Below are 20,420 nucleotides of genomic sequence, written 5' to 3'. Positions count from 1 at the left end.
GCAATGAATTTAAACGGTAATATCAAGTAATTTGGGTTCCCCGAATCTAAATACGTATGCAATATTTCTATCAGCTTTTGTTATTGAAATGACTTTTGAAAATAATTATTCAAACGCCACAAAAAAAAAGACTTGAAAATAATTAAAAATCTTTAGAGAAGTTTCTGCACTTTTTTTTAACAAAAACTCAAATCAAAATCATTGAATCAATTTATGAGTTTTAAATAGAATCAGGTTTTTTTACACTTTCTGCTGTGATGTCAAAAATACTTGTTATGACAAATTTCCATAATCAGTTATCTATCAATGTTTGATTTTACTAGTAATAAACTCTTTATCACCAAAACTAAATGTGTTCGGCCGAATTTGACAAAATTTCTAGTTAAGAACACTATTTACCAAATCAATAATTTAAAAAATAAGCACCAAAATGGTTATAGTGAAACATGTTATTGAAAAAACTCTTCCTGAAATGTTTTTAAAAACTAATCTTTTTTATTTCCATATAGTTTTTCAAATTTCAAATAAATTTACCGAATTTTACTGTACAGTTTTTTTTTAAATTTTCTAATCAACTTGCCGAATTTTTTTTAATCAAACTTTTTAAATTTTAAAGACATATTTTTAAATATTGTTTCCTTGTTTTTAAATTCTGAATTTTCGTGTTCTTCAACCATAAGCCTTTAACTCCCAATTTTTAATAATAAAACATAATTTCAACCTTCTGTTCTTTCAGGACCCAATATTTTAATCAAAAGAGACAAAATACTCAGAGCTTGTAATTTAAAGCTTAAAAACCTGCGATTGAAAATTTAAAAACTTTTTATTAATATTTTTTATATGAAATCATGTTTTTTGGATCGATCATGATTTTTTAAATTATTCTAAAAAGTTTGAAAAATTGTTCAAAGTAGCAACTTTAAAAATAAATTTTAATACGCAATGTTAACTAAATTTGTACTTGATTTGTGCTTTCAATATTAATAACAAAAGTTTTGAACTCATTATTTTGAATTTTTCATCAGTTTTAATCATTCACGTAATTACTCATTTTCTAACATTTCTGTGTCAATGTAGTTGAACATGAAGTTATTATTTAAGCTTCAAAAATGACATTTTGATAACTGGAGGATTTTACTTAATTAAAGGTTTTATGCCTGGCTTATATAACTGGCACTTTTTAAAATAATCATAAATATATTCTTCTTTTTATCAAATTAAATTAAACCATCGAACATTGAATAAATTCTGTTCAAAATTCATTTCTTATTCAGTAATCGGTAATTCACATTTTAAATCGTGATTAAATATTTTTTGTTCAAATTAAAAAATTACAGCTGAATTTCTCACTAAACTTCCAGTTGAAAATGAGGAAAAGAATTCCAAATTTAGATGAATAAAAATTAACAATTATTATCATTTTCCTAACATCTATTCATGGTAAGTTTTGTACAAGATTGGACATTTATGTTAGAATTCAGATTTTTTTTAATTTTAAATTTGCTAAGAAATTCTTTTGAAACTAATTTATTTCTTACTTTCTTGACTTATCGAAAATTTGAAACATTTATTGTAATATGTTTCCAAAATTTAGTTTATCAGTCCCCCCTGGACGGGTCCTTCGCACGGGCCTGTTTTGGTTACATTTTTTGTACTTCAAAGTTACTTTTTTCGTTCTACATAGTCACTATTTGGTCACTTTTTTCGGTCCTCAAAGTCACTATTTGGTCACTTTTTTTCAAATTTTGGTCACTAAAGTCCCTACTTTTTCATTGTCAAACCGCTACCAGCCCTGGGCTTAACCAACGAGCGGTGCCGTTTATCCCAATTTCCGCCTGACAAGCGCCTTACGACCGGATATTATTCACGTGTGAGGTTTTTATACTGACGAATTCCTACAACGTCGATAGACTCACCTTCGTGCCTGGTTCAGCACCCAAGGTGGGACCAGGTACGCCGGTTGCCGAGCTGATGAGATAGCTAGTGCTAGTCAGGGGAGTAAGCCACCTGATCCGGAGCCGACCAACGTAAGTGCTACCCCGACGCAGACTTCACAACTCGTAAGGGCTGCAGACCGACGATTCTCTACGACGTCGAGAAACTTATCTTCGTGCCTGGTTCAGCACCCAAGGTGGGACCAGGTACGCGAGGTGCAACGTTGCCGCCTAATCCAGAACCAAGTCCAGTTATTGCTATCCTGCCGGGGCACAGCCTTCGGTGTTCTGGAGGCCAGATAAGAGCGCCACCGGTCGGAAGTAGACCACAACCCACGGGACATCCGTATCTGACCTTCGCCTCGCGGACCAACGTATCATCTCTGGACCAAGCCTGGTTCACGCCGTATATGCCACTAGTCATCTCGCATAACCCTAAGGTAGGACAATCAACAATTCTTGAGGGGGGGAAGAAAAGTGTTCCACAAGCCGTGTTCGGGAAATAATAAAGTGGGAATTCAACTGAGTGCATTGGGGTGTTTCCTTGACTCCGAATTTCGATTGTTGCCGACCCTGAGGCTGGAGAGGGGGGTTCTTGTTCGACTGAGCAGTTCGGGAGAACCGATGGTTACAAGTTGAAATAGGAGTTTTGAATAACAGGTTGTATGACCTCAATGGGGCCTCGTGTTAGCACAGAATCCACCATTCGCCAGCCAGATTTGATCCTAATTTTTAACTCAAAAATCGAATTGTGAAGTCACCGGATTTTAATTTTCTCAACCTGAATAATCCTATTTGTTAAAGATTTGTATCTTGATTCTTCAGCTTTGATTTAAAATTTTCTGTCTGAATACTCAGTTTGCATTATCTTGAAACCTACTTTCTAAATTCAACGGATTCAACCCTGTCGAAGACTTTTCTCCAAAATCCATTCTGCAAAGCTCCATTTGCTTATCACCGGTAAACAGTCACGCTATCAACGATGAAGGGGGTTTTCTCTCCGAATGAAAATCGAAACTCGAACTCCCTTGCTCAAAACAGAGCGCTTCATCATCGTCGTCGTCATCATCATCATTATCATCATCACTGTTAAGCTGCACGGGGTTCACTTCAGGAGTGAAGTGCGGTGGGGTACAGCAAGGTGGTTTCCCAATCTTCGCATGGGAGGTTGAAATTTCATTCAGCTTTTTTCCCGCCACCCAGTCCCATACTACTAGTTTAGCTACAACTTAACTCCTAGCTAGCTGAGAATCGTATCCGGCAGGCAGCCTGTCTGTCGGGAAACTTCGGGTCCTGTCCGACACGGTGTGGTTGGGTTGGGATCCAAATTTCGTGTCCCAGCTCGTTGCAAAGCTGGCCCCAAAGTTCAGTTCGCTGCGAACGTTTGGACCGAACGGAGAAAGCTCCCAGTCTCTCTATCTCTGCCTGTCTGTTTGCTTGCTAGACGGCTCGCTGTTGTGGGTGGAATTCTGCCCAAAGTGGAGTATTGAAGCTTGAAGTTTTTGTTTCCGATTTTTTATTTCTTTGTGTGGGGCAACCTACACCGGGAGTCCGTTCTCCACCTCCACCTGTGTGATATTCCAGAAAGTGTAAGCACAACAGTGTTTTGTGAATTTCGGGCGGTTTGGTCGGTCCATTTGCTGGCGACGCTGCTGACGACGCCATCGACGACGCCACCGCTGACGCCTCCTTCGTTTGCAGTTTCAGCTGCTGCAGGTTTGTGTTTGGTTGCGTGCGAGGGGTTGGAACGTGTTTTGTGCCGGGTGATGCAGAGCTTCCGGCGTTTTCTGGTGTGCTAAACCGATTCGGTGGAGACGCACTGTCATTTGTATTCCGGATCGTTGCACAGGTGTGCATTTCCGGTGCAAAGGGCACAGTTTGTAGAGCCTCCATCTCAACGACGAAAAAAAAAAAGATTTCTGCACTGGCGGCTGACCGTTACAGTGTTTGGGTGAAATCTGTGCAAGTGGTGTAAAATATGCGTGAAGCCGTGACCCGAGCAGTGGCACGAAAATAAGTGCGGGGGCGTTCGGTTTGCGGAACCCGAGTGCTTGTAGTCGTAGTGAAAAAGTAAAAACAAACACGCAAAAACGGAAGCTCTCCATTCCAGGCAGAGCAGTGATTTTCGGTCATCGGTCGGAAGCACACAGGAGGATTAAATTCCCATCCGAGGCTGTGGATTTTTCGCTCGGACAAGTGCTTTTATCCCCGCAGTTCTTTTTTAACATAAGCCAAAAGTATCTACTGTTAGGCGCCGTGGGGGGCGCAGTTTAGGGGAAGTGAGAGTGGACCAATGGGCGTCATTTATTGAAGCTCGGTACCATTCATTTTCACTGAGCTTTCTTCCATTATATCTACGGTCCCGTGATCCTACCCGAGGGTGCTCAAACAATAACAACCGTAAAAAATCACCGCTGTTGACGTCGTCATCGTCGTCGCCGTCGCCGTCGTTTTAGGCGACGTCTGATGTTATCGGTAAGCAGGAGCAGCACAAGAAGAAGAAAAACAAAAGTTCCCGATCCTAATGACGATGAATTTCGGTGAAGCATTTTGAGGATTTCACTTGGCCTTTTATTTCCTCCGGTGTCTCTCCTGGACTAACGGATAGACGGACCGAGAAGGAAGAAAGGACACGGACCAAACAACGTCAGAGCTGTTGACCGTCAGGCAAGAAGTACTCTTGGTGTAAGTTTACGAGCGTTACCGGATAATTCCGGGCGAAGCAACTTAATACCCATCGCAAAAAGTCATTTCATCAAACGCTTTAAGTGCTCAGCCGAACAAAACCAAAAACCCGAGGCAGATTACAACCCAATAGCTTCTTCTTCAGAGTGAGAAGTCGAAACAAACAATAAAATTCATAATAAAAATAAAGGTTCCATCTTGTAGTAATGCTGTTTCAGTGGTTTTAGGAAACAATCCACCAAATTTTGACAGAATGGATGTCCCCAAATGTGTTAAACTTCAACCGATGATGACGGTTGAAGAAATTAAGTGAAACGGGCCAAATTCCGACGGCAACAGTGAAAATTGCTGAAAGTTGGCTCATTCAATCCTTAAAAGGAAAAAAAAAAACGAACGCCTATTCTTTAGTGAAAGTGTTCAACGGGATTTGTGATTTTGTCTTAGAAGCTAGGAAAAAAAACGGGAGCTTTCAAAATGAAACAATTTTCCTTCGAAGCAATTTGGCAGCTCCTGCTGCTCGCCAACGTACTAGCCGTTTGCTGCTTCCAGGAAACTGCTGCTGCTCCGAAAACAGGTAGGTTTAGCGAAGTTTTGCTGAATAAAAGATAAGAATTTTAATTAAACGGAAGGGAATTTGTTCCGTGTCAAAAGTCAACGCACCTCGTAAACATCACAACTTCCGGAGTTTCGAATTTTAGCAGATGAGTATGAAAAACAATTCTGTATCTATCATCAGTTCAACCACAGTTCAAGTTCAGACTATGAAATTAAATATTTTGACAGAAATTCCTTATTTAATAGTTTAAAAAATTGTTGAATAAAAACCCTATTTCACTTAAGTATGTGGATCACCTTTAAATCGTAGATCGTAGTTAAATCGTAGAAATTTGTATTCGATCTGAATGCACCACTTCAGAATAGTTGATCCGTGCCGAACAAATTGATAACATATTATGAAAAAATTGCATTCGCATTCGCATTCGCAGGAACAGTCGCCTAAAACTTCGGTTGGCGCTACGCGACAACTCTCCGTTTTATGAAATAACGGTCATTCAGAATTGCAACACTTTCCCTCTCGAGATTGTGTAATAATTCCTGAAATATTATTTCAAAAGAAACTAGGCCTTCCAATTCGTTGCCTCAGATTATAAAATCTCTTAAAATGGAAAGCCAGCTCCCACAGAATGTTGAAGGTGCCCTGGCCGAACCCTGCGGAATGTGTAGGAGAAGGGGAAGGAATGTTAGTCAACGTTTACTTTACAGGTGGATGCAGAGATCTCTACGACCCACCCATAAACGCGGGGAGGTTTTGGAATATTGTTAGTAAAGTTGGGGAAGGTTAACCCTAGGAGATGCTAGGCCAGAATTACGGGTGAATATTTGTCCTACACCTCCTATGCTCCTAAAGTCTCCTACTGAAACTCCTAACACTGACAGTGAGGCTTGTAGGTTAGAATCTCAAAAATTATAATCGAAAATAATCTTGAAGGAATTGAATCAAATTAATAATTAAATAGATAAGTAGTGTAATTGATTTTTGGAAAGAATAGGTAATAGAAGTTACTATCGATGATAAACTATGAAAGGTCTAAGGAACTTTATGTAACATTTTATCTTCTATTTATTTTCATATAATCAGAATTTAAACAAACAAAATTATTGAGATCATATTAACATGACGAAATAATTTAAAACTGCGAACTGAACCAGTTTCAAAAAACAAACAGTAGTTTTTAAAAATGAGGTTTTAAAGCCAACTAATGCCTTAAACTGGGATTCCTATCACATCAGAGAACACATAAAAAGACTTCTTAGGGATGAGTTCATTGCTAATTATCATTCAATAAATCATTTAAATTTAACAGTGTTTGAAGTTTTTTTTTAATATTTTAATATTCTCATAAAATTTTCTAATAATTAAACTGGTCAAAATATAACCGATAACTTTGTTGGAAATGCGTTTTTTTGGTGAGACGATTAAAAAAGTCGTTGTATCTGTTCCTTGATGAAAATCGAACTTTCGCCTCTTATAACATGCACAAAAATACACTAGCTAGATAGATATTTGAAATTATTTTCTAGTTTATGTCAAACAAATACTCATATATAAAAGCAGTACAACTTCACAAACAGATAACTTAGTAATGGACAAGAAACCAGAGAACAAATAAATAATACAATTCTGAAAAAGTTTGTTTTGAAGAGAATTATAAGCATCAAATGCAATGAACATACTTACTTAATTTTTACTCTTATTATTATTACAAGCGAAAAGTTACAATATACATAATTGCATCATATATTAGAAATCAATGATCTGATAAACTGTTTCTAAATGATTAAACATTTTAAGCCCGAAGAGGCGAATGAATTCTAAATTTAAAGTCTCTATAAAAATAAACAAAACAAACAAACAAATTTTAAGCCCAATAAAAAAATTTAAAAAATATTCAAACAAGAAACAAATAGAGAAGCTTTATTGCTTAGATTAGATTTATGAAAAAGCAGCTTTATGTCCCGAAAATTGTGAAATATGCTATCATTGATAAATGCATGGATAGATGAAGGATAAAACTAAGAGAACAAGATTTACACAAAAATCGAATTTTAAAAATTACATTTGAAAGATCTAATGCTTATTCTAATATGCTAAAATGAGTTGATTTTTCAACTAGATTAAAAAGAGAGTAAACAAATAAATGAATATTTTCACTTAGCTTTCATGTTTGTAATTTGGGTCAAATTCCTTGAGTTTGATGTGCCCTTGTTTACACTAGCTCTAACACCAAACGACAAATTGAAGTATCTGAAACATCCGGGTACAAACACCAAAACATCGCAACCAACAATCAAAGCAGGCCGCTCAATGAAAAACATCGAATTACACCCGCCTAGTGCAGGAAACACTTTCCGATTCCGAAACTTTCCGATTTTGAAAAAAAACAGACTATTTCACCCAAAATATTAGACCATTTAAACTAGTACTCCGACCGACTAAAAAAGAGCATCATTTTAAAAATACACCGCGTACGAGTTAAGCAGTCCACACCCGGCGGAAGACAGACCAAAACCTTTTTGATTTTCTTAAAGGTACACTTTCTTTCCTCTCAAAACACACACGAACGGCACTTTTCTACCAAAATGTTTTTTCTTTTCGGCAAATCCTTCCAAAACCATTTTTTCTCGAGAACCTTAAAATTTTCTGCAGATTTCGAAGCCATTCTACATAATTCAAAGCCACATCGGAGTATTTCACCCGGTCAGTCGTAGCATTGAAAAAATGTTCTTTCGGCGCCCATCTTTGGGAAAATTTAATCAACAGCGCACGGGGAGAGAATACGAACGCGGCGCACAACGTAAACTAGATGGCAATCCCCACTTTTCTAGGCACAAATCAGCCGATTTTTTCCAATTTTACTTATTATTTCAGCTGAAATCACTTTCAAAATCACGAATATCATAAAGTAAGGAAAACCCCTAAAACGCAGCTCAATAAAAAAAACGCGTCCACACTCGAGCAAGGCCTACTCGGACTTAACATATTATGAAAAAATTGCGTTTGAATAAAACTCTATCCGCTCATATTAAACATCTTTTCTTTTTCTCCAACTTTCTATCCGTCTATAATTTTGACAATCATGAAATGTTTTTACTAAAAAAACTCAACTTCGCCGATAAGCTCGATGAATAATTTAACAAATATTAAAGGCGCCCGCACAATAGCACGTCGAACGTCGCGTTGCGTCTACTGTCAACTGTCGCTGCCGTAGAGTACTAAAAAGCTGACGCGACGCACTTAAAATTTTTTTCCAGCACAATACAGAGTCCACTGATAAGGCTTTCCAGAATTTTCAAGACAAAGCTCGGGGTGCCAAACAACAAAAAATGTTCCATTAAATTTATTTCTATTTTTGGAAAACAAATTCGAAAAAAAGTAAACAGGGCATAACTTTTATTACCATTGGGTAAAAATCAACCAAATTTTGCACACTTTCTCATTGATGTGTATTGTTTACATGCTGTCAAACTCGAAGTCGTGTTTTTCTATTCAACGAAAATGAAGGTGAACCAACGCGAATCGAGAAAACGAACTCTTTCCAAACACCTTGAATTTCCTAACCTGTCGCACCGGCAGGTGGGAAAAACAAAAAGAAGAACAAAAAGATGGAGGGAAGCGGACGGTGAAGCGGATGATTAAAGCAAATCCCAACGTCTTAAGCCGTGATTTGGCTAAAATACATTCAAGGTAGGACAGAACTTTCCAAACCGCGATGAGCGGCAACAATCGACGGCTTAAACTGGGGCACGGAAGTACTACAACAAGATGCTGAAAAAATATGGCTCCTGTGTGATGGACGACGAAACCCGCTTAACAAAATAAATGCTTCGAATGCTTGAAAGAATGCTTGGATTCCAAGCATTCCTCCCATTGAATTCAATCATTTAATGGCCCAACCGATTCTACTTGAATCAGTTTTCCCGGTTCAGAATGACTGCTTTCGTTGACATCTGTCGGGATTTGCTTGTATTGGTGTGATCCGACCTTGCTTAAGTATGAGTGTGTTTTAGATAATTGCATATGTGTGTGTGTCAATTAATCATCGCATTCCAGAGATGTTTTCTAGTTAAAAAAATGAAATTAGTTAAAAAATATTCTTATTACACAAAATTTATTTTCTACATTCTCACAATATCACAAAATTCTAAATGAAACATAAATTATACTGGTATTGTCACTATATCTTCCTTATTTCGGTCAAAGTTTTGAATAATTTCACGTAACAGGCCTCCATTTTCGTAGAATTGCTGGAGAGCATCAAACGGGTACTTTCAACCGACACTTGGCTGCTGCTGTCGACCTGTTTTAATACACATAAATTAGAACCAATAATTCATCATAGAATTATGAATGTCCTTACCTGTATTTTCGAAACGCAGCAAAAGTTTTTTTTGGGCCATCGGTTGCATCTAACGATAATTTCCTCGACTACAGAACTCAAAGACCGGACATTTTAATTCTGGTGTGAAGGATACCCTGAGTTCTGCACATCCGATTGATTTTCATTAACTGTAGCATTTCTTCAGAGAAAGCCATCACAAGGCATATATTTTCCGCCTGCAAGAAAAGGTCTAATTAGTTAACACAATTTGCGAAATCCAATACAATTCTCGCCTGACTTTTATTGCTGTAGAATCCTCGACATGTGCAAAATCGACTGCTGCTTGAATAAAAACTCCGCCATGTTTGAGAAAAAAATTGACTAAAATTCAGTGCAGCCAGGTTGACTGTTTCCCAAATTGATTTGTGATTCTAAAAAGAAAATTGAAATTTTTGATTTCAAAATTGTTTTGTGTATGATGTTTATTTTTTTTTTTTTGGCTTGATTAGAGACACTTTAACCTTTTCAAGTCGTTCGTGTCTTGTATGATGTTTATGATATACCAGTAACTTAAAAGGTCATATCAATCATTACCTCAATTTACATTTAATTGTCCAATGGAAAATCCATCTTGCCGCGAGAACGAATTTTATTGACTTTCTCGGACCTAAGGCTGATGACATAGTGAGAGCGATGCGATGCGAATTGGCGAACGCGGCCAAGTTTGGGGAGTTCCCGAACTCGAACTCGAGCGGCGGAACAAATTGACATCTGCTTCGCCGCGTTGAGTATGTCAGATTTAAGCGATTCGCATACATTTTCTTCTAATGTGGTTCGCCGCATTGAATCGCATTCGCCGGTTCGCATCGCATCGCACTCACTATGTCATCGGCCTAAGGGAAATATTCCAATTTTTTAGTGAGAGATGTGCTGATTTTATCAATGACTCAATAAGGATTTTCGATATAAATTTGTTCAGTACAAAACCCAGTTTAATAAAATATAATATTAAATATTTATGAATACAATATATCTCGAATGCGACTTCATTGCTTGTGTAAAATATCTTAATGATTTACATTTTCTAATGCTTGATGATCATTTAACAATTACATATTTAATCTATTTTTAGTAAAATGAATAGTAATTCAAAATATTTTCTCTGCAAACACTGGATGGTTTTTGCTTTTAACCACATGGCCGAGAGGCAGCCATTGCTTGGATCACTTACACATGCACAACAAGATGTGTTGTACAGGCAGAGAATTAAACTTTTGTGTAAAGTATACTCATGATTGAATTTGTATGTGTTTAATCGGTATAACCAGCTGATTTGGCTGGTACACGTTAATATTTGAACCCTCAGTTTACGGCATATAACGGTACTTTACGCTGTGAATAATTGGCTCAAGACTTTATGACAGGAAGGGGGGACGTATATAAAATCCGATTTTAAGTTAACTCCGGGGTTGGAGTTTTTCACCGGCAAGAGCAAGATTAAAAGAAACACAAGGTTCTCTAACTTTCACGTGGAGTGCGCAGGGCGCTCAATGAGTTTGCTTACAAACATATGAATATTGCGATATCTACACCTTTACTGAAACCTGGCTTGACTCTTCGATACCTTCAAGTCAATTTTTCGGTTCAGATTACGTTGTTTTTCGTTGCGACAGAAGTATTTCCAACAGCAGGCGCAGCCGGGGTGGAGGAGTTCTCATAGCTATTTCGAGAAAACTTAGCTCATCCATCGTTACAATTGGGAATACCAGTAGCATCGAAAACTTGTGGGTGAAAGTGTCCTATGCACATCGTTCGGTTTTACAAACAAATTTGTTTTTAAGGCTGCTACTGCTGATTGTTTGATGTGATTTGGCCTTCCGGTGAAATAAGATGGAATTGGCTTAGGAAGCGCAGATTTTTAAGGCTGCTGTTGCTGATTGATTTGACTATGTCTTCCGGTGGAAAACTACGGATTGGTTTAGGGAATGCAGATTTTAAGGTTGCTGCTGCTGATTGTTTGTTTTGATTTTGCCTTCTGGTAGATAAAGACAGATTTGGCTTGGGATGCGCAAATTTTAGATTCTTTGTAATGTAGAATTGTAGAATTGAGGTGAAAGATGTTTGACAAATAAAATTTGGTTTAAGATTAAAACATAAGTTTATAAATAAAAGTTTTTTCTGAGAATAGAGATGAGAAGGAATGTGGAGATAATTCGAAGGATAAGCAGAAAATAAATCAAATTTAATTTAAAATTAAACAAAATTGTAGTTGTATTCTACGTAAAGCTTGTGGTTGTCTATGATATACAACCTCTTAAACTTTTTATTATAAGAACGCCTAAATTTATGCACTAACCTTTAGATTTTCTTTTATACAATTGGATTTAACAATAATGCTGAAGAGATTGGGGGTTTGGGAGCTATGACAATCCAATTTATTCCAAAATTTGAAATCTTTTTTGCCTTTCTTTCAGAAAGGTATAGTTATCGGTCGATTTGGGAGATCATTAATTATGGGTCTTAGATATACCTTTATAGGTACCTATCGAATCAGCTCGACGAGTTCTGATGATGTCTGTGTATTTGTGTGTATTTGTGTGAATTTTTGTAAACTTTGTTCTCGAAGTTTTTGTGAAACTGAGCAGTACAATAAAAATGATTTTTATTTTGAAAAATTTGATTTTTTTTCTTCTTCAACCTATAAAAGAAAGAAAAAAATACAAAATAGTTTGAAAAATTTTTTTTTCATAGTAAATATCAAAAATCATCACTCCAAAAAACGTGTCAATTTAGCCACAGAGAACAGACATACAAGCTAGCCCACGAAAGTTGTGTAAAAATCCCAACACCCTTTTTGAACCAATTTTTGTCTTTTGGCTGGGCCACCAGATGTCTCCAAACACACCAAAGAGAACTTTCAAAACAAAGCTGACTAAGTTTCAGTCAGTTTTCTATAGGTCGTATGTGCTGCTTAGCATGCTTCAAGAAAATCGCTGTTGAAGTTTCGTTTGAAACTTGATGAACGAACGTTCACCATGTTGCATGAAAAAAATAATCATAAAAGTTAGATATTATCTTTTTCCTTCAAATTTGTTAGAAATACATAGTTTTAAACAGCTGGATGCTAAAGTGATATGTGAAAGTAACCAGCTTTGAAATGCCTAGAATCAATACTGCTGGGTAAGACTGATCGTCAAGAATGTTCTTGTATTTGACTGCATTTCTTACATAAATTACTGTTCAAGAAGTGCGAAAACTTAAACCGAAGCTGTTAGTTATCTTAACTGTCATAGTAGTGCAAAAATAAAGAAAGTGAAATTTCGCCCAGTTAAAAGTAACTCTGATTTCATTTATTTAGCAATACATTAAAGCCGTCCATTTTACTGAGACATTGGATTCATTTTTTGTGAGTTCATATACGATTACGCCTTTTTGAAAACTGGGCACTTTTAAGTTGATTTGTAACTTTTGAACGGCGCAATAGATGGCATTGTTTGTAGTCAATTTCTAACGTATTTTTTGGGTGATAGCAATTGAAATTTTACACACTGTTTTGACGATTTTTTGTTCGAGCTTGTACGTCTGTTCTCTGTGATTTAGCTTGCTAGCCACAACCAGCAATCACTAAAATCAAGATTATCGTATATATGACGTCAAATTATACGTGACGTCATAGATACGCGCTTGCTATCTAAAAGTATGGATCTGTCGATGTGTGGGAGGGAGAACAGATAGGCTTCACTCCCCCTCAGGTTTGATATCATCGTGACAGAAACCGTGTTGGAGGAAAACGACAACTTAAGTTTTCCCGGCTAAACGTTAACTTTTTTCATATTAATGGTTCAGTTTGCAACCGAACCATTCCAAAAGTTTCGGAACCGAAGCTCCAAATTATTAAACATTAGCTGGTTTTCTCCAGTACGACCCCGTAATCATTGAAGTCGTTGACGAGTACGTCGTGCCCACACTGCATCCCAAGTAACCAAAAGTTCCTAAGAATGGTCTCTTAGAAGCTTACTCAGCCCTGGTTGAAGGCTTTATAGCGTTCTACTCAGCCGAAATTTTAAGTTCTTATTGATACTTTCAAGTCTCATAAACAAAGCTGAGTAGAAGGCTATTCAGCTTCAAATGAAACTTAAAAAAAAAATCATGCAAAAATTAAAAAAAAAACGATTTTGAGACGTTTTGCTTGCTTTGAATTCTCTGATTTGCTTCAATCTTTATTGTTATTTATATTTGATTCTATTTTCAACAATTTTAAACTAACTTGAAAATTTTTCCTGCATATAGATTTGAACTTGAACCTGCGGGATGAAAGCTGAGCACCTTACCTTTGTACCATGGCTGTTTTCTGATTTAATGGTATTTGAAACATCTATTTGAAATAATTTTCGGGTTATCCTTTTAGAAGTAGGCGGGATGAAAAATGGTAAACAACCAGAAGTTGTAAACAAGAGCCGCCGTACGAAAAAAAATATCCTTGCCTTCAAATTTGCACACCATGAATCGAAATCACCGTGTGAGTAATCAATTTTACCCGTGTCGAACCCGCAACATTTGCAATTAAACGTTAGTGCGCAAACTAAATGTTAGTTTTTTGTGATATTTTTTTCTCATTGTATAACGTTTATTTGCAGTTCAAGAAAGGAATATACCTAAATAAGAGGGCCCTCAACATGCCGCTGCAATTTCCGTTACAACCCAATTTCGAATAGCTGCAGAAACAGATTCAATAGGAGGAAGTTAAAATTTGTTTCTCGTTTTTTATGTTTTTAAACAGAAAATATCTGTACATTTTAGATTGGCTGAAACCAGAAAACAAAACTTAGGAAAATTATCAGGATTGCACGCTTTTACGGGAAATCTTCGAATTCAACATTGAATAATATGAGTTTAACCGACCCACATTTTAAAAGTGTCCATCGAGGAATTTCATGTTGCGATAACCTGCCTCTGATACCAACTGTTTGTACTAGGATGTGTTGATGCTGTTGCTGTGAAAGTTGCTTTTATCGAGAAGGAAAATAAGAAGAGTCGGAGTCGGAATTACTACGTTTCCACTAATACGGAAACGTATAAACTATAAAATGTAGACTGATAGTAAAGACTTATAAGTAATTGAAATTTAAAAGCTTTGAATATCGCTGGTAAATATACATTTCCAAAAAAAAAATGCCTTTTTTATGTGTTTCCCCTCTCCCTATTGTCCAACTCATCATCGAAGTAGGAGAAAATATACATTTTTTGGGAAAACATCTTAATGAACATGACAGATTGAACTGTCACCAATTCAGAAAGGCTTTTTAAAAAATCCTCAGCGAATGTGAAAAAATCAAGTGAAGAATATCGACACAACTCGGATAACACACAAAGTCTATAAAAGTTCTGCGTGGAACTAAAAAGTTCATTAGAACTTCCATATGGAACTTAAAAGTTCGTTGAAAGTTCCGCATGGAACTAAAAAGTTCGTAAAAGGTTCATTAGAAAGCACGATATTTAAATATAATTTTCAAATTTTGTAAGTCGCTTAGAACGCACAAAAATGTTCTATGATACTTCTATGGACTTTCCTGGTTCGTTGAGAAGTCTAAATTGAGCATTTTCGAAAAATTGTTATTTTTTCTCTCGAGTACCTTTTACTCAGCCAAATGTGAACTTTGAATGCACACGATTAAGTAACTATGCGACTTTTGGTTACTTGGGCATGGTACGAAAGCGATAGTAAATTCGAGACTTCAACTAACATTATATTCAAGCACAGATTGCTCTGAGAAGGGGAAAACAACACGGGTACGCGGACGATGTATGCACATCCTCTCATCTTCTCACGTGCCGTTCGTGCTTACGAAGCTTTTTCTTAAGCAGCAACGAGAGGAGAGTATTTCGCCCGTGGAAGCAAATTCAATCCAATCCGCCTTGCCAGGTAAATTTTTTGACGTTTCGGAGTTAGGACAAATGTATGGCCGTTTTCAAAAGCTTTCCAAAAGCTCCCTAACTAATCGAAACTTTTCTATGGAGGACATGGTGTCGCTAGTGTTTGCTTAATAACTCCCATAAGACAAATGCTACTGAATCCTCTCGAGCTTTAAGCTCTCGGGCTTGTTTTTTTGTTCCCTTTTCTCTTCCTCTCTTCAGATCTAACGTTGCGTTGTTGTTGTTGGGGTTGGTGTCTAGAGAAAAACGATGACGGCTTGGAGGTCAATCTGAACTTTCACTTGCTGAAGCCAATGGAAGATGACAACCAAACAGTAGCGCCACCAAGCCCTCCATAGTAGAATTTGAAGCATTTGGGATTTTTTTTGGAACTTGCGTATAATGCTTAAAGCTAATAATCATTATTGACAAATTTGAAGAAACAGGAAAGAACTCCGAATTAACCATTTTCGCCAGGTTGACCAAATACAAAAATGACAAAATCGACAAAATTGACAAAATTGAAAAAAATTGATTAAATAGACCAATTTCACTAAATTGACGAAACTAACAAACTTGACATAATTCATTGATTTGACAAAATTCTCTTAGTTGAAAAAATCATAAAATAGAATAAAATTTATAAAATTGACAAAATCGAGAAAATTGGCAGAATTGATCAAATTGACGATGACAAAATGGATAAAATTCACTGAATTGACAAAATTGACAAGATTGATAAAACTGACAAAATTTACAAAATTAAGTTTCCCAAATAACCAAAATTGACAAAATCGACAAAATTCACAAAATATACTAAATTGACATAAATGACACAATTTAAATTGAGGTAATTTCAAAAAATTACGAATTTGACAAAATTGACAAACCTGAAAAAATTGACTAAATTGACAAGATTGATAGTACTGACAAAATTCACTAAGACAAAATCGACAAAATTCTTAAAATTCATAAAATAGACCAAATTGAAAAAATCGAAAAAGATTTACAAAATTGACAAAATCGAGAAAACTGGTTAAATTGACAAAATTTGATAATGACAGAATCGAAAAAATTCAATAAATTGACCAAAATGACAAGATTGACGAAATTGACAAAACTGAAAATATTGACAAACTTGACAATTTTGACAAAATTGTGAAAATTTACAAAAGCGACCAAATCGACAAAATTAACATAATCGAAAAAAAACGACAAAAATGATAAAATCGGGAAAGTTGGCAAAATTGACAATGACAATATCGACAAAGTTCACTAAATTGACAAAATTGAAAAGATAGACATGATTCACTTAATTGAAAAAATTAATAAAACTGACAATATTTACAAAATTGATAAAATCGACAAAATTGATAAAATTGACAAAATTGCACAAACTGACAAAATTGAAATAAAATCGAAAAAATTCACAAAATTGACAAAACTGACAACATTGCCTAAATTGACAAAATTGCCCAAATTAATTTTTTTAACAAAATTGACATCTTAACAAAATTACAAAATCGACAAGATTGATAGTACTGACAAAATTGACTAAGACAAAATCGACAAAATTCACTAAGACAAAATCGACAAAATTCACAAAATTGACGAAACTAAAAAAATTGACAAAATATACAAGATTGATAAAACTGGCTAAATTGCCAAAATTGATTAAATTGACAAATTTGAAAAAAATGACATAATCGGCAATTGATATTGACAATGACAAAATCGACAAATACACTTAATTGACAAAATTGATAAAACTGACAAATTTGACTAGATTGACAAAATGGACAGAATTGATAAAACTGACAAGATTGATCAAATTGAAAAAATGGACAAAATTGACAAAATTTACATAATTGACAAAATTGACCAAATCATGAAAATTGAAAAAAATCACAAAATTTACAAAATTGACAAAATTGACAAGATTGATGAAACTGGCAAAATTGACAAAATTGACTTAATTGACAAAATCAATCAAATTGTTTATTGTTTGACATCTGGAAAGTATCTGATCGGATTATCAAAACCAAACTCGTGGCCTCCTGATTATCTTTGATTCTTACACAAAATCGAAAAAAAAATACAAAATTGACAAAATCAAGAAAATTGGCAAAATTGACAATGACAAAATCGACAAAATTCACTTCTTGACAAAATTGACAAGATTGACAAAATTGATAAAACTGACAAATTAGATCAAATTGACAAAATCGACAAAATTGACATAAATCACAAAATCGACAAATTTCAAATTTATTGCTGCAGTATTTTTGAACAAGTCACAATAAAAAACCTTATCAAATTGAATGCAGACTTGAAAAATTATGTCACTAAATTGAACATGTATACATTTTAGGTGAAATTTATTATTTGAACCTAGATAGGAAGATGACTTTTCAAAACATTGTTAAATTTTCTTTTATTTAGGATTTTCAAGAGATTGAAAAACAATCAGTGCGAAATCTGAAAAATTATTCGACCTGCCTCCACTGGTTAGCTTTCAAAATTAAAACATTGAAAACTCAACCGGTTTTTCTGAAGGACGATAATACCATATTTGACTAAGAGAAATCGCGTTTTGGTTACGTTCATTTGTTAAATAACCATCTATTCTTGATGCCTATTGTTAAGCGGGCCACAGATTACGCAACATTTGTACAAATGCGTTGAAATTCAATGAAATTTGATAAAATTTTGACGCTGTCAACACGATTTGTTTGAGTAAAATCGGTCGGGATCGAAATATTTTGTACCTACAACCCATTCTCCCAGCCGGGGTGAAGTTGGTTTTTTGCTGTTGCTTTTTTCGTCAGCAATCGTTTGTGTTAGCGTGTAATACGTTTGTATCATGTGTGGGCGTGCATATAATTTTGTATAGTCGCGTAATCATCGAAGATGTAAAGGCTATGTATGAAATACACGGTCCGCTTAAGAAATGGTGAAAATGTACATCTTAATTAACATCCGAATACCGAAATTGATACTAGAATTGAAACGCATAACTAAAATCCATTGTAAAGGATTGTACCATGAGATACAACCCCGAAATCAAACGACTCAGGCCTAAGGACTAGACCCTCACATCGCTTATTTCTATAGTGATGGGTCCCGTCCTTCGCCCAACGATAGATTCTCATGCACAGATTTCTCTGAGAAGGGGAAAACGACACGGGGGCCACGGACGATTCACGTACACCACAGGCCGTTCGTGCTCAGGGAGCTTTTTCTAAGCACGAACGACAGGAGAGAATGGGAGTTATTAAGCAAACACTAGCGACACCATGTCCTCCATAGAAAAGTTTCGATTAGTTAGGGAGCTTTTGGAAAGCTTTTGAAAACGGCCATACATTTGTCCTAACTCCGAAACGTCAAAAAATTTACCTGGCAAGGCGGATTTCGCCCGTGGAAGCAAATTGAATCCGCCTTGCCAGGTAAATTTTTTGACGTTTCGGAGTTAGGACAAATGTATGGCCGTTTTCAAAAGCTTTCCAAAAGCTCCCTAACTAATCGAAACTTTTCTATGGAGGACATGGTGTCGCTAGTGTTTGCTTAATAACTCCCATAAGACAAATGCTACTGAATCCTATCGAGCTTTAAGCTCTCGGGATAGTTCTTTTGTTCCCTTTTCTCTTCCTCTCTTTAGATCTAACGTTGCGCGATAAACTTTTCGTTCGCATCGAAAAACCTGTGCAATTGTTGCGTTGTTGTTGTTGGGGTTGTTGTCTAGCAAAAATGGAAAATAACAACCAAACAGTAGCGCCACCAAGCCCTCCATAGAAGAGTTTGAAGCGTTTGAGATTTTTTTTGGAACTTGCATATAAAGCTAAAAAGCTAATAATAATAATTGACAAAGTTTAATTAAAGAAACAGAAAAAACTATCCGAATTAACCATTTTGGCCAGGTTGACCAAATAGAAAAATGACAAAATCGACAAAATTGTCAAAATTGAAAAAAAAATTGACAAAATAGACCAAATTGACGAAATTGACAAACTTGACTGACTTGACATAATTCACTGATTTGACAAAAATGGCAAAATTGACGAGGTTGACAAAATCATGAAAATTGACAAAATTTATAAAATTGACAAAATCAAGAAAATTGGCAAAATTGACGATGACAAAAACGACAAAACTGACAAAATTGACAAAATTGATAAAATTGACAAAATTGACTAAGACAAAATCGACAAAATTCACTATATCCACAAAATTCATAAATTGACAAGATTGATTAAACTGGCAAAATTGACACAATTGACTCAATTGACCAAATTGACAAAATTGACGAGATTGACAAATTGACAAAAGCGAAGAAAATTGAAAAAAAAATTGTTAAAATTGGCCAAATTGACAATGATAAAATCGACAAAATTCACTAAATTGACAAAATTGACAAAATTGACAAAACTGACAAAAGTGACACATTTGACAAAATTAAAAAAAATGGCAATTGAAAAAAATGGTAAACTTACAAAATTCAAAAACAATATTTTCAAAATTATAGATTTTCAAAATTTATTCTACCGATTTACTAAGTTTCGGTATCGTATTTTACTCTAGCAATTGAAATTTTATCCAATAGTTTTATCTATGTATTTGTTTCCATTACTTGAGAGGTTGGATTATTTGAAATACATGGTCAGGCATCATTTTCAAATTGTATTCTTAATTATTATACCCCTTCCATTTTGAAGTTACCATATGCTATAACTCGAAAAGAAGTAAATTGAGTTAGATTATAATGTCATAGAAACGATATCATACAAGATATTCCAGAATCTTGTCATTCCAAAATCTCCAATTAGTTGCAAATAATGTTATTGATATGAAAATTATGATTATTTAAAAATACTTTTATCCTATTAAAACTTCAAATTATTATTTCCTAAATTCTTTTTGTATTTACTGCGTATGAAATTCATTAATAATAATTAATTTTGTGATAATTGACAGGCTGTAAGAAAGGCTACAATCCACTGTCAAGTGTATT

General features: G+C 35.3%; 1 protein-coding gene and 1 long non-coding RNA gene across 3 annotated transcripts in view; one reads left to right on the top strand and one right to left on the bottom strand.

The window, feature by feature from the left end:
- Window positions 1-3,317: 3,317 nt before the first annotated feature.
- LOC129739856 (lateral signaling target protein 2 homolog) overlaps window positions 3,318-20,420 on the top strand; it is a 224,989-nt gene continuing 207,886 nt past the window's right edge. For both annotated transcript variants that reach the window (XM_055731407.1, XM_055731402.1), the window contains exon 1: window positions 3,318-5,193. In XM_055731407.1, coding sequence (XP_055587382.1) covers window positions 5,094-5,193 — 100 coding nt within the window. In that variant the 5' untranslated portion in view covers window positions 3,318-5,093. The remainder of the gene's footprint in view (window positions 5,194-20,420) is intronic.
- LOC129739881 (uncharacterized) lies at window positions 9,309-9,854 on the bottom strand. The gene is made up of 3 exons (XR_008736004.1): window positions 9,798-9,854; window positions 9,539-9,735; window positions 9,309-9,478 (listed from the first exon to the last, which is right to left on the bottom strand). It is a non-coding gene; the product is annotated as an uncharacterized LOC129739881 (long non-coding RNA).

This window comes from Uranotaenia lowii, chromosome 1, assembly GCF_029784155.1.
Source record: "Uranotaenia lowii strain MFRU-FL chromosome 1, ASM2978415v1, whole genome shotgun sequence".
Classification (NCBI taxonomy): domain Eukaryota; kingdom Metazoa; phylum Arthropoda; class Insecta; order Diptera; family Culicidae; genus Uranotaenia; species Uranotaenia lowii.
Note: the sequence above shows the minus strand (reverse complement) of the source record. Positions and strands in the feature narration are given on the sequence as shown.